This window comes from Narcine bancroftii, chromosome 2 (assembly GCF_036971445.1).
Source record: "Narcine bancroftii isolate sNarBan1 chromosome 2, sNarBan1.hap1, whole genome shotgun sequence".
Taxonomy (NCBI): Eukaryota; Metazoa; Chordata; class Chondrichthyes; order Torpediniformes; family Narcinidae; genus Narcine; species Narcine bancroftii.
The window spans coordinates 341,081,502-341,107,651 of NC_091470.1; the positions used below are offsets into that span (position 1 = coordinate 341,081,502).

The window sequence follows — 26,150 nt, forward strand, 5'->3', positions numbered from 1 at the left end:
AAGAGTGGAGTTCTGTAAAAAAATCTGCCATGTACAAGCAAATATGTTCTCTGGAATGTTAATGCAGGAAGAGAAGGATGAAACAAAAATTCGGGAAATAATAACTGAAATGATTTTTGATAAATGCAGGAACTGATGCCATGCCTGGTAACTGGGGCCTTTTGGATCAAATGGCTGCATTACAGTGGCTGCAGAGAAACATCGGTTACTTTGGAGGATCTCCATCAAGTGTCACGATTGTGGGGGACCGCAGTGATGCGGAAATCACCAGTATGAACCTGTTTGCAACGATTGGCACCAGACTTTTCCAACGAGCCCTACTTCTGGTAAGAGACGACGCAATTGGGCATTTTGAGGAAGTTCAGCATAATCTACTGCTCACAAATGAGCATATTATTTCTGTAGCACATTTTGCAATATTTGTTGCAGTGTTCCTCCACAGACTCAAATATGGAAATCAACAAGGCTGCAAATTTCCTGGTCCTGCTCCTGGATGCATGTGTGGTCACAGGGGTATCGGGGTATCTCAGCCAGATGATATTTCTAAAACTATAAATTTAACAGACAAGTGAAGATGACAAAGAAATATTGTCTGTACAACAGTTTGAGATAGACATTTCATTATAGATTTTGCTGGGAATTACATAATTCCTAAAAGAAATCAAGGATTTGGATCTGGAGCAATACTGATTTTTTATAAGAGAATATAGTTAAATATGAAAGGAATAATTTCTGTAATATATTCTTACCTCTAAAACAAAGAATGATCCATAAGCTATTTTACTATAAATGGTAAAGGCTATAACAGGGTGTATTTTATGTAATGTCTGGTATGCCGCAATCTAGTGTCAATTAACATATTTCTGGACACAGCAACAACTCACAATTATTTGAATATGTGTTATATTATACAACAGAAACTGAATAACATATACATAACATAGTACAATATAGTCTTTATTCCGTGAGTTTCTGAACACCTCTTTATATTTGAACTATTTAAATTTAAATTAAAGATATGATTTTTTTTGGTAACATGAAGAAATTATTTCCTGATATATATCTCAGCCCCCTCTCTGGAAACAGATTCATCAGATCAGTCAATGACACCCCAGTTCAGAGCTAATGCTTTTAACAACACATCCAAATTGCTGCCGTAAAGATAATGCACGCACGCGTGCACTTCGGAACAAGTGTGCGTCGTGCTGGATCAGTGAATATTGATCAGTTGTTCCATGTATGCTGGTGTGCGTTAGTTAATGTGCCCATGACTCATGGATGGGAAAGCAAGAGCCTTATCAAGGCCCAGGACCAAAACATTAGTTACCCTTTATTTCTTAAGGATGCTTCCTGGCCTGCTGGTTTTCTGCAACACATTTGTGTATTGCCTTATAAAATTAAGCAGGGTGCTGAACAAATAGTGAGTACCATTAGAAAAACAATCAACCTCTTGGAAACTTCTAAATTAGGAATGGTGAATGTGGTTTGGTGTGGTTTGACTCGATTGTCAAGTGATGCTTCCGTTACCCTTAAAATTTCCTTTGGCCACATAAATTACATAAAAGAAAGGTTTTTTTCCCCTCATAACATGAATGAGGTTTTTTTTTTGCAATGCTATGTGTGAAGGTCAGATCGATTAAAGTCAAAGCTTGCATTGTTTTGCAACAAATATTTGACATTGAAGGCGCCCATGTTCAACTTGCCATTAGTCTGTTCTCTGAATGAGTGCCATCTGGTTAACTGGCAATGAAGCCTAAGGCAATAACTCTTGATCCATCCTCTCCCAATACCTAAACATTTTTAGTTAACCCTTTTAGCATGAGCAGGGAATTGGCAGTGCCGCCATTAGTGCAGACCTGGGGAGAGCGGGAAGCAGAGATACAATTATCCCCTGTGGGGTCCTACCACCCAGGCCTACTGCTGATGGCTGTAAATGGCCTGTTAAAAGAGCCAATGGTGTTTTATTTAAAATCCTGCAACCGCGGGCTCTGGCTCAAGATGGCAGCGCATGTATTTAGCAGTGGCCTCCAATGGTTGCAGACTCTGAAGGAGAGTGGACTGGGGCAAGGCACCAGTAATGGAGAATACTCCCACCCCCTGAGAAGGAGAAGCTGAACCCAAGGATGGTAACCATGGTGGCTGGCCAGCAGAGGGCTCAGTGGCTGAAAGACACACGCAGTTGGCAAATTGTTGGTGACTTGTGGGCGAAGAACCCACATAGGCTGCGGGCTGCTGGTAACAAAGTCGAGAGACTTGCGCCAGGCTGTGGGCTTCTGCCTACTGGCTCATAGGAGCTGGCTGTCTGACTAGGGACTCAAGAGAATGCTAAGGACAGGGAAGGTTCCCAAAGGGCCCTGAGAGCTGAAGGCTTCCTTTGTCACGTTGGAGGTTTGGATCTGGTGCTTGGCTGCCGATGGATCGATGGAGTGCTGGAGGTGAATCTATGGACACTCCATGCCTCCAGGAGTCTCTCTTTTGCTTCTCTTTCTTTGACTGTAGGCTAAAGGCAATTTCATGTAATATTACATTTCTGTTTTATTACATGACAATAAATAGTCTCTCTCTGATCTAATCATCACATCACAAGTGAACAATTAGAATTCACAATGTTAAAAGAGACAAAGGACAAGACTCTGCACTGCATCAAAACTTTCACTAAGTTGTTCCCATGGAACAGAGTGCGCTTCCTCACAAGATTGGGAAATGTATGCTGTCGTGCAACATTAAATAACATATACACAAAACACAAGTTTTTCAGGTTAGGAGCGGACAAGTCACCAGCGTGAACATGCAAATAAAATGTCTTCAAAATCAGTGAAAGGACATGGAGAGCAGTCACCTCTCTGGTACCGCAACATGTGATTGGTAATGGAACAGTGGGAGTCTCTAGCATAACACTTACGGGCTCCCCAAATGTGAGTAATTCATGTGGATCAGGAGCAGAACATTAATCAAAGTCATCTTCGAATGGGTCTCCCATCTGCGAAGTGAGGAGACAGCTGTGTCGATTCTGAGCATTGGATCTGATGGGTTGATGCCACATCTTGTTCCCATCATCAAATGACTTGTTATCCAACTGTGACATGCTCATGTATGATGCAATACTGTGTCGCAGCCCATAGCTGAGTAAGGTTCCATCTCTGGTTGACAAGTTGTCATTCAGAAGTTCAGCCCTACCAGTGAACCATAAGGACAAAGTTATTGCCACCTTCCAATTCCTGTTTTTATGTTGTTCACCATTAACCATCAATTATTCAACAGTATTTTGCATCTATTTGGTGCATTTAGCAAGATAAAATCTCTCATAAAATTATTTTTGACACTGAGTTAGAAAATATCTACCATTACAAAAATAGATGATCAAACGATTGTTTCTTCAGAAGATTTTCTGATGATTTTTACAAGACGGAGAGAAGCTGAGGTGGGGAGGTTTAGGAACGAATTCCAGTTTGCTGGCACGTGAATTGCCTCATGTCCCATTAATGGATAGAGAATGCAATGTATCTTGACCCCTGATGATGAAATATGATGCTACTAAGGGTTGGGAGGTGCACAATAGCCTAGACCTGAAGTTCTCAACTTGTATACCTGGACCACCTGTAACAAACTCATGGGCTGCCAGTGCCAGAGGAATGGAGCCTTAGCGAGCTTGAGACCCTTCTCAATTTTTCATTTTGCACTGGTAGAAAAAAAAACATACAATTTTTGTTTTTACCAATCATCAAAATTTACTGCCTTGTTCTATGTTTTACTTGAAGTAAAACATGCAATCTGCTGTGATTGAAGTAAAAGCACAATGCTGGAGAAACTCAGCAGGTCAAACAGTGTATTTTATATAGTAAAAATAAGGACGCGTAACCAATGTTTCGGGCTTGAACTCTTCATCAAAGTATGAGTATACTGATGAATGGCCCAAACCTGAAATGTTGGTTATGTATCTTTATCTTTGATATATAAAGTGTGCTGTGTGATCTACTGAGTTTCATGAACATTGTATTTTCATGTTTAACTTGTTTATTATATCATCAATGATTGCCTTTGATGTCACCTTTGAATACCTGCAACAAACTCATGGGCCACCAGTGATCAGCTGATCTAGATCATCATATGCAATTATTATTCTTTTTACTCTTGATTAATGTGAACAGAAAGCTAGGAAAAGGCATAATCAAAGCAGGTGCATTGGGAAAATGTAGAACAAAGGGTGCAATAAGGAAAGGAATGAGGTCATCAAGTTAGGATCAGAAAAACAAATTTGATAAAATCCTCCAAGGTCCTTTTGGCAAGATCTTGCATGATTGACTAGTCCAGAAGGTCAAATTGCATGGGATCCAGGGTGAGCTGGCTAATGGGAAAAAGAATAGGCTTGATGGGTAAATCAAAGGGTGTTTGTGGTGGGTTGTTATTCAGAATAGAAGCTGTGACAAGTGGTGAACTGGGGAGATCAATGCTGGTTTACTGTCATTTGTTATCTACCATATATACTCATGTTTTGAATTTTGAGGACCAATTTTTTAGGTCAAATTTTAGAGGACAACTTTTACACAGATACTACTTTTGACCATGGTAAGTATCTGCATCGTTCAAGACATTGGGAACTCAGGTGGCTGGGTCTGGGTGATAAGTCCGTGTTCAGGGTGGAAGAAGCTCAAATGCATGGGAGGCTGGGGCCTGTGAGAGTGACTGTGGTGGGGCATTGAGAACTCTGGTGGGCGGGCAGCTGGGGTGAGGATCTGCACTCAGAGCATCAGGAGCTTGGATAGGCGGGTTTGCACAGGGCATATGGCATATACTTGATTTCTGGGCGGGGGTGGAGGGGGTCTGCTTTTATGTGTGAGCGACTATTTCATGAGTACATATGGTATATTAATGAAATGGATAATAATGTAGCAAACATACTTAGTAAGTTGGCAGATGAAATCAAAATTGAAATGAGAAAGGTTATCAAAATTACAATATGATCAACTAGGCCCAGAAATGGCAGATAGAAATTAGCATACAAGTATAGTATTAAAGTAAATATTAAAATAATTTAGGAGTATTAAAATGAACTAAAACACAAAATTGGAAGCCTGATGCATGAAAGATTAAAGGTACACCATGCATACATCACAGATTGTTATGGCCTTTGGGAGGCACCAGCAGGTGACTTTAGAATGCAGGTAGTGCAGTTAAGGGATGTGTGTTTTTGCTGAATGTGGAGTAAATGTAATAAATAATAATATATTATTCAACCTTGATACAGGGATATAGGGGAGGGTGCAACAAGGAGTGTTACTTACCTTATACATAGAATAATGATGTAATCTTTTAACCCAACCAGTTTATTTGAGTGTATAATAGTTGATACATCCCTTTGTTCTGGAGGAGACCATCGGAGACTGCTTTCAAGGCTGAAAGCAGGAAGGGTTCTCCCAGGTTAACAGTGTCTAATAAAGAGTTAACTGAACTAGTTCTGTATGCTGTGTTCTTTGCAATGGGAAGTCGCAGTTTCAATACAACACATGTGAGGTGTTAAACTTCAGTAGTTTAAACCAGGGCAGGACATACACAGTGAAAGAACAAATGGACTTGGGGGCTACAGGTACATGGTTCTATGAAAGTGGTAGATAGGGTAGATAGGGTAGATAGGGTAGTGAATAAGGAGCTTAACACTCTTGCCTTCATCAGACAGCGGACAGAGGGCAGGAGAAGAGACGTCATCTTACAGTCTACAAGATGTTGTTGAGTTCATACTTGGGAGTATTGGGTGCAATTCTGGTCATGCAGCTTTGGAAAAGATAATAAGGTGCAGAAAAGATCCACAGGAATGTTACCAGGGTTGGTAGGTTTGAATTGTGAGATGTTGTAAAGGCTGAGACCTTTCTCCATGGAGCATAGGATGCTGTGGTGGGACCTTGGAGGGGTTTATAAAATCATGAGGGGCATAGACAAGATGAATAGTCAGTCTTTTTTCCAGGAATTGTGGATCTAAAACTAGAGAACATAAGCTTGGGGTAAGAGGGGAAATAATTAAGAGGGACCTGATGGGAACCTTTTCTCACACAAAGGGTGCCACAAGCTGTTCGAGGTAGGTACCTTTGCTAATTATATTATTAGAAAGATTTTGAGCTATATGGGCCAAACTTAAGCAAATAGGCAAGTTGGACAGAAGGGCCTGTTTCCTTGCAGAAAATGTTCTAACTCCATGCCTTCAAAAGAAACTTATGTTCCAGGCTAAAATGTCAATGGTTTGCCCAAATATATATATAGATAGTGAAATTAGCATTTCTAACAATTTCTTTCTGCCATGGTTTAGTGGTAACCAGCCTTGTCTCTGAGACTAAAATTTGTGGGTACATGTTGTCCTCCAAAGCCCTCAGCACAAAGATCTAGGCTGGGACTCCAATGAAGCACTGAGAGAGTGTTGCAGAGCTGGAAGTGAAATCCTTTGGTTGTTAATCTGAATCCCCATCTGTTCTCTCAGACCTATATAAAAACAAATCTTGAGGAGAGGAATAACTGCCTATCCTCTAATCAATATTTATTATTCAATCAACATAACATTACCTTGTCATTATAACATTGTCCCTTACATAGAACATTAGAGACCTGCCACATCGACCACCGCCAGTGGGCTGATATTGCCTCCAACCGTGCATCTTGGCGCCTCACAATTCGGCGGGCAGCAACCTCCTTTGAAGAAGTCTATAGAGCCCACCTCACTGACAAAAGACAAAGGAGGAAAAACCCAACACCCAACCTCAACCAACCAATTTTCCCTTGCAACCGCTGCAACCGTGCCTGCCTGTCCCGCATCGGACTTGTCAGTCGCCAATGAGCCTGCAGCAGACGTGGACATACCCCTCCATAAATCTTCATCCACGAAGCCAAGCCAAAGAAAAGAAGAGGTCAGTTCAGGCCCTTCAGGTTTTGCTGTCCTATGTAAACCTACTTACGGGAGCTAGATGTGCTCAGATAAGTTGTCCGATTTTCTCCGTCACATTGGACTTCAAGAGAGCGTCACTAACTTTGGTATAAAGCACTTTGTGATCTCCAGATAGGTCATGGAAGATTTCTATAGCACTTACTTTCTAAAGCAACACAGAAGCTGCAGATGCTGGAAACTAGAGCACACAAAGAAATGCCGAGGGACTCAGCAGGTCAGGCAACATCCGTAGGACCTGGCCTGAAATGTTGTTTGACCATTTCTACTCACGAATGCTGTCTGACCTGTTCTTTGCTGCTCATTTTGGGTTTTTTAAAAATTTTCTGTACAGTAGACTTATCCAGTAAACTACACAGACAAATATATTCACCAGTGTCCAATTGACACATCTGTTAATATTTTATATTGGTGACTGAGAGCATGAGACGATAAGAAGTTGTAAGAAATAGTATAATAGGTCCTTTCAAGACTCGGTGAATAACCCCTGCATGAGAGTAGTATTTCCAACTTTCGAAGCTTTGCTCAATATGTGGCCAAGTTTTTCTTCAGATGTAATGGTTTAAATTTAAATGTAGACATAGCACAGTAACAGATCCTTTTGGCCCACGACCCCATGCCGCCCAACTACAACCAATTAACCTTCAACCCTGGTATGCTTTGAATGGTGGGAGGAAGCCGGAGCACCCTGAGGAAACTGACACGGGGAGACATACAAACTCCTTACAGACAATGCCGGATTCGATCCCTGGCGCTATAACTGCTACGCTAACAGGACCGCCCATGGAATGAAAACTAGGACATCTAAGTCATATTACACAAGTTTAGTTTGATTTCAAAGTAATTCATCAAATAAATAAAGTTAATCTGGTGATCTCTCCATTGAATTGTTTGGTATTTGAATATCAATGGTTCCTGAGGACCTGCTGAATAGGAGCAAATGAAGGTTTTTAGTTCAGTTACCTGTTGACATTTTTCCAGCTGAAGTTACTGTTACGTAGGACAACTGGTTGTTCAGGAGGACATTCAGGGCTAAGTTGAGCCAGGCAAGGGTGGGTCAGCAAACAACACAGACCATCTACTACCTCTGAAATAAGAGACACACGGTGCATCAGCTCATGTGATACTGACAATTCCGATTGGCCATTTTGAAGTAAGTTTTTAAAGACTGTTAAATGATTGTACTAACATATTGAACACAGAGGAGATTGTGGATGCTGGAATCTGAACCAAAACACTGAGGAACTAATGGGTCAAGCAGCATCAGTGGGAGAAGAAAAATGTTTCAAGCTAGAACCCTTCATAAAGGCTGTGAATGTGGAGGAGGGAAGCTCATGTGAAGAGGACAGAGTGGGATGTGCAGGACAGGAATTCATTTGAACCAGGGGGGAGGTAAAGCACAATGGACAGGCAGATGCAGATGCCAGACAAAGGCTGGGGGTGGGGGGAGAGAATGTGAGAGAGAGAGAGAGAGAGAGAGAGAGAGAGAGAGAGAGAGAGAGAGAGAGAGAAAAAATAGAAGATAAAGGGTTCCATTGTCCATTTCTTATCAAAAACCAGCACTGACAACCTTTGCCTTCTAATCACCCCCTCTAGTAAGTACCACAGAAAAATGTTGCAGTCCATGGAAATCTGCAATTAAAGCACAGCACATGGGTATACTCATCATCAGATGGTATCAGGATAGAGAAGAACAGAATTAATCTTTCATGTTAATGACCCTTCATTAGTTGATCCAGTTCCATGACATCAACCTTTTTGATCTCACATTGAAAGGCGATATTTCTCCCTTGACTCGCACCTTCCACACTACATCACTCCACTGTACAGTGGAACCCTCATGCAGATGCCCTATCTGCCTCAAGTCAAGTTTATTGTCATCTGATTGTACAAGTACAACCCAATGAAACAGCGTTCTCCGGTCCTCAGTGCAAAATATGCAGACACACAACCAATATAACCCACATGCAGGCAAACAATACATATGCAGGACAAGCATTTTAGCTTATACAAATAAATAAATACATTTTGTTTTGTACACATGAGAGTCTCGGATGGTTAGTGTGAGCAGTTCATTTGGTCATTCAGTATTCTCACTGCCCGTGGGAAAAAAAAACTGTTCCTCAGCCTGGTGATGTTGGAAGAGATACTCCTGTATCCTTTCCTTAATGGGAGCAGCTGCAAGATGCTGTGCGCAGGGTGGAAGGAGTACTCAATGATTTTGCACGCCCTCTTCAGACAACGATCTGGGTAAATCATGTCGATGGGATGGATGGGTACTTCAGTGATCCTCTCTGCTACTCTTATGGTCCTGTGGATTGATCTCTGATCCATTTCTCTGCAGCAACCATACCACATTGTGATGTAGCCGGCCAGGATGCTCTCAATAGAGCTCCTATAAAAGGTTGACATAATGGTGGCCGGTAGCCTTGCCCACTTGGTTCTTGGATCTTGATCCTCCAAAATATTCCATATGGAATTTAAACTGGAGGTGGGGGAGGGTGTGCTTAAGTTGGAGATTTTTGAAGAAGGAATCACTTCAATCTTCTCAGGAAGTGCAGTCGCTGTTGGATCTTGGTGACAAATGAGGAGATGTTGAGTGTCCACGATAGGTCACTAGTTAAATGAACTCTAAAGATCTTAGTGTTCTCCACTTTCTCTGCAACAGAGTTGTTTATGTGTAGTGGAGGGTGGTCATTCCTGGTCTTCCTGAAGTCCATGATCACCTTGTTCATCCTGTCCATGTTGAGACTCAGGTTGTTGTTCTCACACCATTTCATGAGATTCTCAACCTTTTCTCAGTGGTGCAACTTGTCATTGCGGCTGATGAGGCCAAAATCTGCAGACAATGATGCTGTTGGAGCCGGATCTGGAGTGGGTCAGTAGCGTAAACAGGAGCAGGCTGAGCACACAGGCCTGTAATGTGCCAGTGATCAGTGTGATGTTGCTCAACATCCTGATGCCAACTGGACAGACTGTGGTCTTTCTATTAGGAAGTCCAGGATCCAATTACAGAGAGGAGTGTTGAGTCCCAGAGACGACAGCTTCTCCACATTGCCCTGGGGAATGATCATATTAACCGCGGAGCTGAAGTCAATGAACAGCAGCCTGGCACATGAGGCATCGTTTTCCAGATGGATCAGGTCAGAGAGATGCAACAATGGTATAGCATCATCTGTGGAATGGTTTCTTCCTCAGGTGAATTGAAATGGGTCCAGCATCTCTGGTAGGCGTGCTTTGTTGCGTTCCAGCATCAGACACTTGAAGCATTTCATAACGGTGGAGAAGAATGCACAAGAGAATTGAAGTCCTTTTCCTTTGTTCATAAACCCTGCCCTGCCGTTCCGTATGATCATAGTTGATCTACCTCAGGTCTTAACTTCTTTATGCCAGATAACCATAGCTCTCTCAATATTTCGAAATGTTATCTATAGTCCTAACAAGGTAGTCTCCACAGCACTCTGGGGTAGGAAATTCTAGATTCACTGATCCCTGTGTAATGGGGAGAACAAGTTCAGAGGCTCCAATAATGAGTCTGAACACAGCTTCCTATCTCGGTCTCTCCATTCTGCCTCCTTTTGCACAGACGTGATCAATTATCCAATTAATACCTTTTGTTGGTCTGGATTCCTCCCTCATTGTTTGGATTTTGAAACTTTCTGAGATTTGCTGTTCTGGCTTATTCTGTTTATTCCTTGAAATGGCCTGAAATGTCTTTGTCTCCTATAGACACTGAAAAGACCAGCTGAGCTCCTCCACCTTTTGCTGTGTTTTTACTACACTCACAGAGTCTGCAGTCTTTGGTGTTTCACACAGTTTAACCACAAACGAGTAGTTAAGAAGGCAAATAAAATAATGCTCTTTATTCCAAAGGGTTAGAGTTAGAAGTAGGGAAGACTGTTTAGAATTGTGCAAGGTGTTGGTGAGGCCATACCTGGTGTACTGCACAGTTTTGTCCAATTTAACTAAGAAAGAATATAGTAATTGGAGGAAATCCACAGGTAATTCACTAGGGCTCATTCCTGGGATGAGAGAATAACAATAGAGGTTGAACAGATTAGGTTTGTCTTGTTTGGATTCAGGAGAATAAAGATAATCTTAGTGAAACATACACCATCATATGAGAGAAGGACAGGATGGGAGTTATCGAGACACCACAAGAAGGAGAATCTCAAAAGAGGGATCATAGTTTCAAGATGAGTTGGTAATTTAAAACCCAGGATATGAAGAAATTCTTCTTCCAGGGTGTTATCGACTAACAGGTCGGACAGGGAAAATTCAAAGTAGATTCAAAGATAATTTATTAAAAGAGCCAACAGTTGCATTCTTGCCACTGATTCAAAAAGTTTCAGATTTGGGAACCCTTCAGATAAATGAACATAAAATCTAGTCTGAGCCTTCAGTTCTGCGCTAAAGAAAAGAAGCGCACCTTGCTGTGTTTTCTTTTGATGAGTAATTACACCCTGGCTCTTGCTCTTGCTTGTCTTCACAATGGGCAATTTTGAAGATGACCCGGGCGATCTCCTGTTGCTCAAGATAATACTTGTTACTTGACCAATATGATGAGAAGCGATGACCTGATCATTCGCCTCATTATGCACATGACCTCTGCCAGGTTTATCCATCGTTTCACACCAGTAGCTAATGGAGTCTCATGACCTTCCTGTTTTATGCTCTGGATATTTTTGGGATTGCAAAGCCTGGGTCAATCAGCAATTTTGCGCGACATATTGGAAAGGTTGTTACAATACTAACCAGAATAATGATTTACAAGATCTTCGAGGCACTGGAAGGTGAGGTGTTCTTGGATATAATACCACTTATTTGGCAAACGGAAAATCTTATAATGCTTCACAAATTTCTGAGGTGTGTCGTTGTAGTGCCTGACAGAGAGGCAATACGTACCTGCAAGAACCAGCACACAATTAACCAAAAAAATATTATTTTACCCTTACAAAATATGATATTTCATTGCTCACATTTGGTGAATAACAGATCTGAATGTGCAACGGGAAAACACTGTCAGGAAAATGAGTCCGTTCGGAATCTACAGCCGTGCTCTTAACCAGTGGGAGAGAAAGTAAAATGCGTGCTCTCCTGGTAGTCTTAAGTTTGCTGAGTTATTTACCTGGTGAGGTTGCTCCCCACCCCCCCACCCCGAACCACCTCTTCTAAAGTTTATAACCATAGAACCAGTACAGTACGGAAACAGACCACATCAGCACTTCTGGTCCTCCCCTATTTACGTGAAACTCCATCTAGTTCCACCTACCTGCTCCTGGCCCATAACCCTCCAACCCCCTCACCTCCAGGTACTCATCTAACCACTTCTTAAATGACAGAATTGACCCTGCCGCAACTCCCTCTTCTAGCTTCTAGAAGGTAATTCCACGCAGCCACCACTCTCTGAGTGAAGAAGTATCCTCTTATATTACTTCTAAAGTTTTGCCCCCTAACCCTTAACTTATGACCCCTTGTTCCAATCTCCCCTACCCTCAGGGGAAAGAGCCTATTCACATCTACTCTATCCATTCCCTTCATAATTTTAAATACCTCTATCAAATCTCCTCTCAACCTCTACACTCCAATCAATAAAGTCCCAGTCTACTCATTCTTTCTCTGTATTCGAGATACTGCAATCCAGGCAACATTTTAGTAAACCTTCTTTGCACCCTCTCTTCCTATAATTTGGAGGTTATATCAAACACTTAAGTATTTTGCAAAGTAGCTATTCTGAATTTCTACAAGGACTATTTCATACAATTAAATTGGGTCAGTAGAAGTTGATGGAATATCTGCAGAAATAAACCCATGGCAGAAGAAAGTATTATGTTTCTGGAAAATGTGTGCTCTCAGTGACAGATCTTTGTAGCATACACACAAACCTAAATGTGTATGATGTGTGCTTTGGAGGCACATGACAGGATAGGCCAAAGCCAGCATGGTTTTCTGAAGGGAAATCTTGCTTGACTAACCTATTGGAATTCTTTGAGGAAGTGACAAGCTGGCTTAATATGAGAGATTGAATGGATGCTGTGTATTTAGATTTTCAGAAGGTGCTGCCCATGAGGTTACTTAACAAAATAATTGGCAGGAAGCAAGGGGTTGGAATACAAAGATCATATCCTGATTGGCTGCCATTTGCTAGTACTTTTCCACAGGGTTCGATTTTGGGGCCGTTTCTTTTTATTTTGAATATTAATGATTTGTATTATGGAATGAAAGGCTTTGTGACCAGGTGATCCGAAGGCAGGCAGAGGAACAAGTAGTGTAAAAAAAACATGGAGGATGCAGAATGACTTGGACAGGTAAGCAGAATAACCAGAGAAGTGGCAAATGGAATATATTGTCGGAAAGTGTACGTGGGTTGAAAAAATAAACAGGTATTTTTTTAAATGGGGAGAAAACTGAAAATATCCAGATACAAAAGGATATGGTACCCTCGTGCAAGATAACCTGAATACAATCTTGCACGTTGAGATCGTGGAGAAGGCAAATGCAATGGTGGCACGATTAACATAGCAGTTAGTGCAACACTGATACGGCACCAGCGACTGATGTTCGAATCCAGTGCTGTCTGTTAGGAGCTTGTACATTCTCCTGTTTAGATGGGTTTTCTCCAGGTGCTCCAGTTTCCTCCCACCATTCAAAATATACAAGGGGTGTAAGTCAATTGAGTGGAATGGGCTCGTGGGCCAAAAGGCCCTGTTACTGTATAAATTAAATTTTTAAAAATTAATGCTGGGAGTAATTTCAAGAGGAATACAATATAAGAGTAGGGATGTGAATTTGAGGTGTTATAAGGCACTGTTGAGACCTCGCGGAGTATTGTGAGCAGGTTTTGCCTCCTCGTTTAAGAAAAGAAGTACTGCACTGTGCTGACATTGGAGAGGCTTCAGATGAGGTACACTGGGAATGAAAGGGTTATCACAATGGTTCTCAACCTTTTTCTTTCCACTCACATTCCATTTTAAGTACTCCCTGTGCCATCGTTGCTCTGTGATTAGTAAAGGATTGTTGAAGGTGATATGTGAGTGAGAAGGGAAGGTTGAGAATCACTGCTCTAGACCCAACTGTTACTGAAATATTTCACTTGAGAAAAATTGTCATTGACCCATTTCATTTCGAGTTATGAAACTGCACATAACGAGTTAATTAGGTACGATTAAAAAAGTGGTTTTCAAACTTTTTATTTCCACCCATATACCACCCTAAACAATCCCTTACTGAGCACAGAGCACTGATGGCATAGGGATTACTTAAAATGGAATATGAGTGGAAAGAAAAAGGTTGAGAAAAACTGGGTTATCTTATGAGGACCGTTTGACAGCTCTTGCCCTATATTCATTGGAATTGAAGAGAATGATGTGGGGGGCGGGGGGGGGATCTCATTGAAACATTTTGGATGTTGAAAGGCTTGGAGAGAGTTGATGGAGAAAGTTTGTTCTCCATGGTGGGAGAGTCGAGGACAAGAGGGCACAACTTCAGGATTGAAGCGCATCCACTTAGAACAGAGATGTGTAGGAATTTCTTCAGCCAGAGTGTGGTAAATGTGTGGAATTTGTTGCCACAGGCAATTATCAAGGCCAGGTCATTGGGTGTAATTAAGTCAGAGATTGAGAAGTTCTTGATTAGCCAGAACAAAGGTGATGGGGAGAAGTCCAGGCAGTGGGGCTGAGTAGTGAAATGCATCAGCTCATGATTAAATGGTGGGGCAGATTCGATGGGGCTAAATAACCTATTTCTGCTTCTATGTCTTGTGGTCTTGTTGCCAATAATCATACTTGAAAAAATAAATTGGTGTCCTCTTAACCAGGTGCAAGAAAAATAAAAGGTACGACTAGTCAGATGATTGCAACCACTGATGAGAAAACTGGCTGCACTTGGTGTGTTGTGTGGAATTTTGGTTTCCCCATTACAGTAAGGATGTGAAGGCTTTGGAAAGGTTTCAAAAAATTTGATTATGCAGGATGTTGCCTCGATAAGAAGGTATGAGCTTTGAGTAAAGGTTGGACAAACATTGGTTGTGTTTTTTTTGTTGCATCAGAGACCTGATAGAATTTTTTTTAATTCTGAGAGGGATTGATAGGGTCGACAGTCAGAATCTTTCTCGTAGGAGATAAGCATTAAAGTTATAGGTTGGAAAAAGTTTAAAGGAGATATGCAGGGCAATTTGTTTTTTACACAGTGAGTGTTAAGTAGCCAAGGGTAGTAGCCTGATATGTTAATAATGTTTAAAAAACTTTTAGATAGACAGGTGAACATGCAGGCAATAGAGGGATATGAATTATGTGCACATCAGACTTTTAGATTAATTTGGGCATCAATTTGGTGAATGTGTGCCGAAAATCCTGTTTATGCGGTATAGTGTTCAATGGTCTATGTTAAATATGGACAAACAAAATATAATCATAAGGCACATGTTTGGTAAATATGGAATTGTCCACCTCAGCCCATTGTTAAAATGTCTATTTGATGAATGGAAAATTGGATGGTTCAAAGAGGAATATTAAAGAGAAGAAGGGAATGCAAAGGAGAGTAAAAACATATTTATGGAAGTCGCCACTAGAAACCCAGTCAGGCTAATGGTTTAAGTCTCTGCATAAGTTGGTAATGATTCAAGACATGTCATCATTGTGTATGACTGAAGAGAAATTAACTTACCTTTTTGGCTTTCACTTTGCCTTATCAAGAAAGAACCTGGTCTGTTGCCAGACAGCTGCAGTAACTCTTCTGCCTTTCGTCTTCCAATCCCTTCAAAAAGCCAGCTGTGCACAAAACACAGCACAAGTAGTCATTCAACAGATAAGCGGGGCAAATAACTATTTTGTGTTCAATTGAGCTTACTTATTATTTCTTCAGAAAAATTGATCTTGAATGACCCTAACTTCATTGCCTAATAAAGTACTTTAAATTATGATTTTACAGAATTAATAGTACTGGAGCAATATACAATATTATCTTGAGGTGCAGCCACTAAGGAACCAATAATTGTTACAAAGGTGGCATTAGAGCACTTAATAGTAATAATATTTAAAAGAATTGTTGGGGCGGGTTTAAATTAAAATTGAGCAAGTGGAAGAGTTGCAGGGGAATGGAAGATGATAGGGCAAGCAAGCCTGTCGGGAAGGGACAGGTGAATGGTGACAGCGAGACTGAGGGACGGAAGTGTGTTTATTTTAATGCAATAAGTATTTTGGTTAAGGTAGATGAACTTAGAGGACTTGGAATTATGGAAACTGACAGGATTGGTAGCTCAATGTTACTGGGTTTTATTGTTTTAGGTAGGGTAAGGAAGGTGTAGGAGAGTCCCACAGCTGCCCTTTGAGAGGACCTCATGATGGCCTCAACTGTGAGACAGTATGGGTAGGAATCAGAAATATGAAGGGGGAAATCACTCTGATCAGGCTATACCATAGGCCTCCCAATAGCCACCAGGAGGTAGAAGAACAGATAAGTCGACAGATTAAAAGTTGTAAAAGCAACATGGTTGCTGCAGTGGGAGATTTTAATTTCCTAAATATTGATTGGAACTTCCTTTGTGCTGGAGATACAGGTGGGGCAAAATTTGTTCAGTGCATTCAGGAAATTTCTTAAAGCAACATGTAGATAAACCCACCAGGAAGGGGGCCATACTAGACCTGGTATTGGCAAATTACCCTGACCAGGTGACTGGAGTTTCAGAAGGGAAACATTATGGTAATAGTGATCACTATTCCTTAACTTTCAATGAGTTAGAAACAAGGATAAGCTTGGGTCTTGCAAAAAAACACTAAATTGGGGGAGGGCAAATGATAACACGATTAAACAAAAGCTCGGAAGAATAAATGGAGAGAAACTGTTATTGGACAAGCCCACACTGATATGTGGGAGTTGTTTAAGGAACAACTAATTTGAATCCAAGATCAGCATGTTCCAATCCAAAAGTAAGATAAGGATGGCCAAGTAAATAAAAATTGGATGATGAGAAAGGTCAGAATGTAAAGGGAGGCAGATGCAAGAGTGAGGGCACTACAAGCAGGGACATGGAGGAATAAAAAGACTGCAGGAAAGAGCTTAAGCAGGGCATTAGGAAGGTGAAAAGGAGCCATGAGATGTACTTGGCAAACAGGATGAAGAAAAATTCAAAGGCATTTTATATTTACATTAAAAACAATAGGAGGACAAAGGAGAACATAGGACCACTGAAGGACAATGAAGGGAATTTATGCTTGGAGTCAGAGGAAGTGATTGAGGTTCTAAATGAGTAATTTCTGTTAATATTTACAAAGGAGAATGGCATGGTCAATGATAGGGGGAATAATATGGAGAATCCCCATGTTTTCAGGCACTTTAAGTTAAAAAATAGTGGGGGTGTTGGTTCTTTTGAGGAGCATTAAAGTGGACAAGTACCCTGGGCCTGATGAGATGTAACCCCAGTTAATAAAAGAAGCAAGTGAAGAGATTGTTGTGTCCTTGACAAAGATCTTTGCATCCTCACTATAGGAGAGGTCCAAGAGTACTGGAGATTAGTTAATGTACTTTGGTTCAAGAACAGAAAAAAAGGGTAATCCTGAAAATTATAGGCCAGGTTTCACTTAGGTAGTAGGGAAACTATTGGAAATGATTCTCTGAGAGAGAATTTATGACATTTGTAAAGTCATGGTCAGACTGAGGACAGTCATCATGGCTTTGTGAGGTTCAGGTAATGTCTTACAAAGTTGGATTTCTTGAGGAGGTGATAAGATGATTGATGAGGATAACAGAGTGAATATTGTCCACTTGGACTCGAGTGGGCTGATTCAGAAGGTGTAGGGGCATAGCATCATAGTGATTTGACAGTTTGGATATAACTGCCCATTCAACTGCCATCAGCTCCGCACAGGCTTTGAACAGCCAATTAAAGGAGCCAACGGCAGTTTTTATTTAAAATCCTTTTGACCACGGGGTCTGCGCCCAAGATGGTGGTACCTCTGATTTGCAGAAGTCACGAAGTGTTGCAGGCTCTTAGGGGACTGGAGGACTGGAGCAGGACACCAGAAAACAGGGAGACTATCCCCCGTCTGAGAAGGAGAAATTGAGATGACCCATGGAATGGAGACCAATGCGGACCATGCTCTACGGCTGAAAGAACAATGGATGCGGTTGGCTGCTGGCAATTCGAGGCAAGGAACCCACGGAGACTGTGGGCTGTTGGAGACTGCTTTCGGGAGACTCACACCAGGCTGCAGACTGCTAGAGACTGGCTTGAACCTGGCTGAAGGTGTATCAGGTATTGAAACAGGGATGCGAATGGGTGCCTAAGGCACTGAAGGATTCCTAATCATGTCGGAGGTTTGGATCTGGAGCTCAGGTTGCCGATGGTTTGGACTGGACTCTGTATGACTGCGGAATTACTGGAGGCAAATCTACAGACACTTGGTGACTCTGGGGGGGACTCCCTTTTGCTTCTCTTTCTCTGACTGAAGGAGTCACTTCAGGCAATTTCTGCCGATGGTGAATCTGTCTGCCTTGCAGCAGACAAAAGGCAATTTCATGTAATATGACACTGCTTTATTACAATGACAATAAATTGAATCTTGAATTAGATGGCTCTCAGAGGACAATGGTGGAAGGCTGTTATTTGAGCCTGGAGGACCCTGATCAGTGATATCCGCAGGGATTGATATTGGAACCCTTGTTGTTTGTGATGTTTATAAATGACTTGGATGAGAAAGTAGATTGGTGGGTTAGTAAGTTTGCAGACAATACAAATAATAGTTGGGTTGGATACAGTGTATAGGACAGAATATAAGCAGAGAAGTTGCAGATGAAGTTTAATTCAGGCAAGTGTGAAGTGTTGCATTTTCGGAGGTCAAATGTAGAGAGAATGTATACAGTTAATAGAAGGACTCTTAATAGTATTGATGCTCAGAGGGATCTGGGGGTCCAGGTCCAAAGCTCATTGAAAGTGGCCACACAAATTGATAGGTTGATAAAGAAAGTGTAGGAATATGTTCATTGGGTGGGGCATTGAGTATCAAAGTCAGGAGGTCATGTTGCACCTTTGTAAAACTTGGGTTAGGTCACCCTTGGAATGTGTGCAAGTGTGCAATTTTGCTCGGCCCAGTGCAAGAAGGCTTTGGAAAGGGTACAGAAGAGATGACTAGAATGTCGCTTGGTTCCAAAGGATGAGTTATAGGGGAGAGACTGGACAAACTTGGGCTGTTTTCTCTGAAGCGTATGAGGCTGAAAGGAGATCTAATAGGAATTGCGTACAATCATGAGAGGCTTTGAAGGATTATTTCCCCAGGGCAAAAGCATTTCGCACTAGAGGACACACAGTTAAGGTGAGGGGATGGGAGCTTTAATAAGAAGTGCAGCTAAAATATTTTACACAGAGAGTGTAATGAGCTGCCGGGAGTCGCTGTTGAATCCGATACAATAGTTAAATTTTAAGAAGTTTCTAGATAAACATAAATGTGAAGGGATGAAGGGATATCTGTCATGTGCAGGTAGCAGATTTTTAATTTGATTTGGACATCAGGTTTAGCGCAGACACATGGGCTGAAGGACCTGTTGCTGTCCTATGTTCTAAAATCAACATGAATTTACAAGTGGAAACCTGCATTTGTCCAATCTAGTTGATATTTCTGAGAGTGTAATTAGGAGTGTAGTTAATGAAAGGAAGATAAGGGGTGACCTGATAGAGGTGTCTAAGGTAATAAGTGGCATTAGTAGTGTGGATGGCCAGAGGCAATTTCCCAAGACTTGGGAGTAAGTACAGGGAGAATGCAAGAGGTAGGCTTTTCACACACCAGTGACTGCTGTCAACGGTGGTGAAGGCAAGTATAATAGGATATTTTAAGAGACTGCTAGATGGAGCTGGGAAAATGGAGGGTTATGCGGTAGGGAAATTTTCAGAAGTTGTTAGATTAGTTATTAGTTCAGAACAACACTGTGGGCCATAAGTCTGAGTGCACTGTTGATTTTTATGTTCTGTGTTCTAAAGGTGCAAGAGTTGCTGATTTCCTGCAGTATTTCTGTGTTTTTACTACAATCATGTGGAGCCACCTTTGGCTATGTTCATGTTCCCCACAGCCGTATCTCAAAACTTGAAATTAGCTTTCCCTTGGTTAACAGCATAATGCAGAACAAAGAACAATACCCATATAATCCTTGGTTAAAAAAAAGACATAACCCTCCCTACCCCATAACCTTCTATTTTTCTTTCATTCATGTGTCTGTCTAAGAGTCTTTTAAATGCCCCCAATATTCCAGCCTTCCCCACCATTCCAAACACCCACAACTCTGTGTTTAAAAAAAAAAAAAATACCCCTTATGTCTTGCCTAAATTTCCCTCCCTTAACTTTGTACTCATGTTTGCTAATCCTACCCTGGGAAATAGGGCATGGCTGTCAACCCTATCCATGTCTCTCATAATCTTGTTGACCTCTATCAAGTCTCCTCTCATCCTTTAACATTCCAAGGTGAAAAGTCCCAGCTCTGCTAACCTTGCCTCATAAGATTTGTTTCCCAATCTAGGAAACATCCTGGCAAATCTCCTCTGCACCCTCTCCATAGCTTCCACATCCTTCCCATAATGAGGTGACCAGAACTGAACAAAATACTCTCATGTGTGATCTTACCACAGATTTGTAGAGTTGCAACGTGACCTCTCTATTCTTGAACTCGATCCCTCAATTAATGATCCCCAGCATCCCATTGTCCTTCTTAACTATCCTATCAACCTGTGCGGTGACCATGAGGGATGTATGGATTTGAACCCCAAGTGCCTCTGTTCATCCACACTCTTAAGTAAACAACCATTAACTGTGTACTCAGCCTTCTGGTTTATCCTTCCAAAATGCATCACCTCACACTTACCTGGATTGAAATCCATCTGCCATTTTTATGCCAATCTCTGTATCCTCTCTATATCCTCTTGTAACCTTCGACAACCTTCAGCTCCATCCAGAACTCCTCCATCCTTCATGTCATCTGCAAACTTACTGACCCATCCTCCACTTCTTCATCCAAGACATTTATAAAAGTCACAAAGAGCAGGGGTCCCAGAACACACCCTTGTGGCACTCCACTAATCACCGACCTACAGGCAGAATACTTTACTGCCACTACTACTCTCTGCTTTCCTCCTGCATGCCAATTTCTTATCCACACAGCCAAGGTTCCACTGATCCCATGCCTTTTGACTTTCTGGATGAGGCTCTCATGGGGAACCTTGAGAAATGCCTTGTTAAAATCCATGTAGACCACACCTACCACCTTGCCCTTGTAAATCTTTTTTGTTACCTCCTCAAAAAACTGAATTAGACTCATGAAGCACGACCTTCCCTTCACAAAGCCCTGCTGATTATCCTTGAGTAGATGCTACTTCTCCAAATGCTCATAGATCCTATCCTTAAGAATCCTCTCTGTTAGTTTGCACACCACTGACATAAGACTCACCAGTCTATAATTCCCAGGATTCTCCCTATTACCTTTTTTAAACAAGGGGACTACATTTGCCATTCTTCAATCGTCTGGCACCTCCCCTGCGGCCAAAGTGGATTCAAAGATCATAGCTGCTGCCCCAGCTATCTCTTCCCTCACTTCCCACTGCAGTATATCATGTCTGGTCCTGGGGACTTCTCAATCTTGATGTTTTTAAGAAGACCCAACACTTCCACTTCCTTAATCTCCACATTGTCCAGAACCCAGGCCTGTTCAATTTCGACTTCATCATGATCAAGGTCCTTTTCTCTTGTGAATACTGACTCAAAGTATTCATTTAGAATGTCCTAACCTCCTCTGAACCAGGCACATAAAGCCTCCTTTATCCTTTAGTGGCCCCACCTTCATTCTCATCATCCTTCTGTTCTTTGCATAGAACACCTTGGGGTTCTCCTTAATCCTACATGCCAAGGCCTTCTCATGTCCCCTTCAAGCTCTCCTAAGTCCTTTCTTAAGCTCCTTCCTGGCTACCATATACTTCTCATGAGCCCTTTCTGTTTCCTGCTTCCTATATCTAATGTATGCTTCCTTCTTCCTCTTGACTAGTTGCCTGACCTGTTCCCTTTTCCTACCACCTTTTCCTTGTCCCAGTGGGACAAATCTATCCTGAACCCTAAGTGGTCCCTAAACTTCCTCCAACTTAATTCTGTGCTTTCACCCTTATTCTCATTAGTTCCTGTCTTATCGCTTCATAATTAGTCTTTCCACAGTTAAACACTTTCCTAATTTGATGCTTTTCCATAGCTATGTTGAAGGTAAGGGAATTGTGGTCACTCTCACCAAAATGCTCCCCACCACTGAAAGGTCCGCAAACTGACCAGGTTCATTCCCCAGAATCAGATACAGTCTGGCCTCTCCTCTAGTCGGCTGGTGCACATACTGTGTCAGGAATCCTTCTTGAAAACACCTGAGGAATTCAGTTCAATCTAAAGCAGTATACTTCTTGTTACGGGGAAAGGCCAAAGGGGAGCACTGCACCTCCTGCCACCCCCCTTCCCTCTCCTAACAGTTACCTGTCTCCTTCCTTTTAGGGGTTACTGTCTTCCTGAAGCCCTTCTCTACAACTATCCCTGCCTCCCAAATGATCTAGAGTTCATTCTTACCAGCCTTCTAACACAATCTTCCAGGAGCTGCAGCTGGATGCACCTCTTGTAGGTGTAGTCAGATTTCCACACCCTGCACTTGGAACATTCCACTGCCCTAGCTCTGTCCCTTAACCCTTTCTAACTTAAAATCAAAGACCTTACCTCCTTGGAAGCAAACTCTTCTTCAGTTTCTGCTCTCTGAAGCCTCTCAAGTCAAAACCTCAAAGCTTTACTCTCTCCCTGAGCCACTCCCTGGCCGCTACTCTTTAGCTACCCCTCATCATTTGTCCCTGCCAATTATCTCAATTACTCACTCCCACAAATCAACATTCTGCTTAACCCTTCCGTAACTCTCTGCACTCTTTTTAAATCTTCTTAAACATCACTAACTTAGGCTGTTTTCTCCTCTCCCCACTCTCCCGAGTCACTCACTCCTGAGTCCTTCCTCCTACTCTAATGGTCCTGAGATTGCAATGTCTCAAGCCCACACCCCATGCTCTTTTTAAACCTTTTTAAAACATTTTAAATGCCACTCACCTCGGCTGATTTTCTCCACTCCCTGCTCTCCCAAGTCCCTCGCTCCTCTGGGTCCCTCCTCCTCTGAACCCTCCAGCATCTGAAAATCTTGTACATGTGGCAAGAACTGGGGTTCTCCAAATCCAATTGTTTAACCGCAACTCCGCAATACTGACTGTAGAACTGCATGACTCCTCTATAATTTCTAAATGAATTCACCCCTACTACAGTTTCCTGAGGTCACTCTGCATCTCCAATTCTCACCAGTTTTGTATCCCTAATATTCAACAATTCACCATTGGCAAGCTTTGCATCAATATCCTTGATTTCATGCTGTGCAATTCCAATTCCAAATCCAGTCTTCTATTCCCACCTTCTTCTTTACGATGTTCCTTAAGACTTGTTTTTTTGGATCAAATTTTTGATCATCAATCCATATTTAAGTGGTGCAGCCTCAAATTGATGCACTTTGAGTTATTTTACTCCCACAAATTTCTAAAAATCTAGGTGTTATTGAGGGAGGAAACTGCAATGCAAGAAAAATCTAAAGGTTGAACTGTATTTAATAAACTTACCCGTGGTAAACTCGAGCAACACAGGCACAAGGAATGTAGTTCTCTTGTCCTGTAACAATGGATCTTGCTCTCCACCAATCACCTTCCCTGGGGACAGAAAAATATCAAAATAAGTGAGTATCCAGTTTATTGGGGGAAATTCATTTCCCTGCTCTGCCCTGCCTCAGTCTCTTGCAGCTAAAGCCACATCTATAACTGTTACTTTCAAGCTTAACAATTCCAGTCTTTATGCCTGGCTTCTTGAGGATAATGAAGCTCTTGCCTCGAGTTGCACTGGACTCCATTTGCCAAACACATTCGTGCTCATTAGACAACACTTCCATTTCAATATGGTCTTGATCTTTCCTATGTGTGTACGCTCTTTAAAACCTATACTCTACCCTCCACATGAATAATCCCAGCCAGTTCAGCATCTCTTGGCCAAATAATGGGGTATGATATTACATTTTGTGTGACCTTGGAAAGTAAAACAAAACAATTTTCACTCCGTGTCCTCTGGCACCTGCGATATTAATGCCTGGAGAAACCATGGTTGGCGTAGCAGTTAGTTCAATGCTTTTACAGTGCCAGCGATTGGGATCGGACCTGGGTTTGAATCCTGCACTGTCTGTATGGAATTTTTACCTTCTTCCTGAGTCTGCATGGGTTTTCTCTGGGGGCTCCAGTTTCCTCCCACCATTCAAAATGTACCGGGGGTGTAGGTCAATGGGGTGTAAATTGCGTGGCACGGACTCGTGGGCCAAAATAGTTAGTTACTTTGCTGTATGTCTAAAATTTTTTTTAATTAAATGGTTTAGGGTAGAGCAGAGGGTGTTCTGATTTAACTCCTGGCTTCCCAAACCCTTTCTACCATTTACAAAGTACTAAGAGGAATGTGATGTATATAAGTTTAAAGCAGTCAACATTATCCTTCATTATTGCCACACTTTGGCTTGAGTGTTCCTCATCTAAAGGAGGGGTGTGCAATCAAGAGCATGATCATCTTCCCCATGTGGAAGTTTCTTCCACAATGTGTAACATCTGTTTTAATATTAACTTTTAATTTAGACAAATCGCACGGCAACAGGACCTTTCAGTCCATGCTACCCAAATGCCCCAATGAACTGACAAACCTCGTGTATTTTTGAAGGGTGGGAGGAAATCAAAGCAGCTGATAGAGCCATATGCAGACACGGGGGAATGTACAAACTCCAGGTCACTGATACTGTAATAGAGTTGTACTAACAGCTACACTAACGATGCTACCTCATTGTTACTTAAAGTGCACTTGATCAAATTCCAGTTCACCTTTGGTAATCTGTTTAAGGAAATCCCCTTTAAGTAATGTTTCTCTTCCTGATGATACTGCTGAACCCTCCCGCTTCTGTCAATAGGACTTTACTTACTCGGCTACAATGCGTAGCTTCTCTCCCATCTTGAAGACTGGTCGACTTATTGTGGGTGGAGGATAATCGTAAATTGTAACCAGCACATCATTGCTATCTGCCATTTAATAAACAGAAAAACTCTGTGAAGGGATACTTGTATTTACATGTTGCCTTTCGTTGCTATTCAACAATATTAGGCAGACATACATACCCATTTTTTAAATGTTTTCCCTGTTGCATTTTAAACATGTGTGACGTGATTTTTTTTTTTAAACAGCCAAATTCCACAAACAGTAAAAAGAAAATCCATTTATGCATCCCAGTGAAATTTTTAGGAGATTTCTTTGGACCAAGATACCTAGATAAAGGCATCCAAATGGTGACATATTAAGCGGAGGTGCAATGAGACCTGGGTGGCTTTTTAAGGCAGGTGTTGAAAGTTAGCATTATAAAAAGAATACTTATTATCTATCTTATGTACTTATTGCCTCCTTTAATAAAGTGAGTTTACTGTTTATAGTTCTTCTCTTTAAGTTCAGCTGCAGCAAGTAAGAATTTCAGGCATGTGTACTTTGTACAATGTGTATGACAATACATATTATAATCATCGATCATGCACTGGCGGCAAGTGGTATGTCATACTTTGTAGTTGGAATATTTGAATGAAAGAGCAGGGATGTTTTACTGCAATTGAAAAGGTCTTTGTGAGTTGACACCCTGAGGATTGTACAGTTTTGTTCTCCTTGACAGAGGAAGGCAGATCTTATTCAGCGGCACAGTTAGTGTAATGCCTTTAGAGCGCCAGCAATCGGGGTTTAAATCCAGTACTGTCTGTAAGGAGTTTGGACATTCTCCTTGTGTCTGCGTGGGTTTTCTCTGAGGGCTCCAATTTCCTCTCAGCCTTCAAAAAATGTGCTGGGGTGTGGGTTAATGGGGGATAAATTGGGGAACAAGGACTTGTCGGGCTGAATTGACCTTTTACAGTGCTGTATGTCTTAAAAAAAATTAATTAAAATCAAGAGGAATTCAGGCTTATTTAGGGCTTAATTTTAGAAAAATTAGAAAGTAACTGAATGAAACTCAATAGAACTTGACAGGCTTGATGTGGGGGAGAAACAGTCCCTGTTGGTGGTGAAATGATGGTGAGGAATTCCTGCACCAGGGTTCACAGCCTAAGATTTTGGGTATGCCATTTAGCTCTGATATGAAG

At 41.6% G+C, this 26,150-nt stretch overlaps 2 protein-coding genes across 4 annotated transcripts in view; one reads left to right on the top strand and one right to left on the bottom strand.

Annotated features, from left to right (window-relative positions):
* tg (thyroglobulin) overlaps positions 1 to 26,150 on the top strand; it is a 344,749-nt gene that overhangs the window by 193,226 nt on the left and 125,373 nt on the right. Inside the window, exon 42 of the mRNA XM_069915700.1 lies at positions 130 to 326. Coding sequence (XP_069771801.1) covers positions 130 to 326 — 197 coding nt within the window. The remainder of the gene's footprint in view (positions 1 to 129; positions 327 to 26,150) is intronic.
* LOC138755729 (src-like-adapter) overlaps positions 604 to 26,150 on the bottom strand; it is a 49,831-nt gene continuing 24,284 nt past the window's right edge. For all 3 annotated transcript variants that reach the window (XM_069922224.1, XM_069922223.1, XM_069922222.1), the window contains exons 4-9: positions 24,959 to 25,055; positions 23,574 to 23,660; positions 15,590 to 15,693; positions 11,681 to 11,830; positions 7,889 to 8,012; positions 604 to 3,173 (exon numbers count right to left, since the gene is read on the bottom strand). In XM_069922224.1, coding sequence (XP_069778325.1) covers positions 2,948 to 3,173; positions 7,889 to 8,012; positions 11,681 to 11,830; positions 15,590 to 15,693; positions 23,574 to 23,660; positions 24,959 to 25,055 — 788 coding nt within the window. In that variant the 3' untranslated portion in view covers positions 604 to 2,947. The remainder of the gene's footprint in view (positions 3,174 to 7,888; positions 8,013 to 11,680; positions 11,831 to 15,589; positions 15,694 to 23,573; positions 23,661 to 24,958; positions 25,056 to 26,150) is intronic.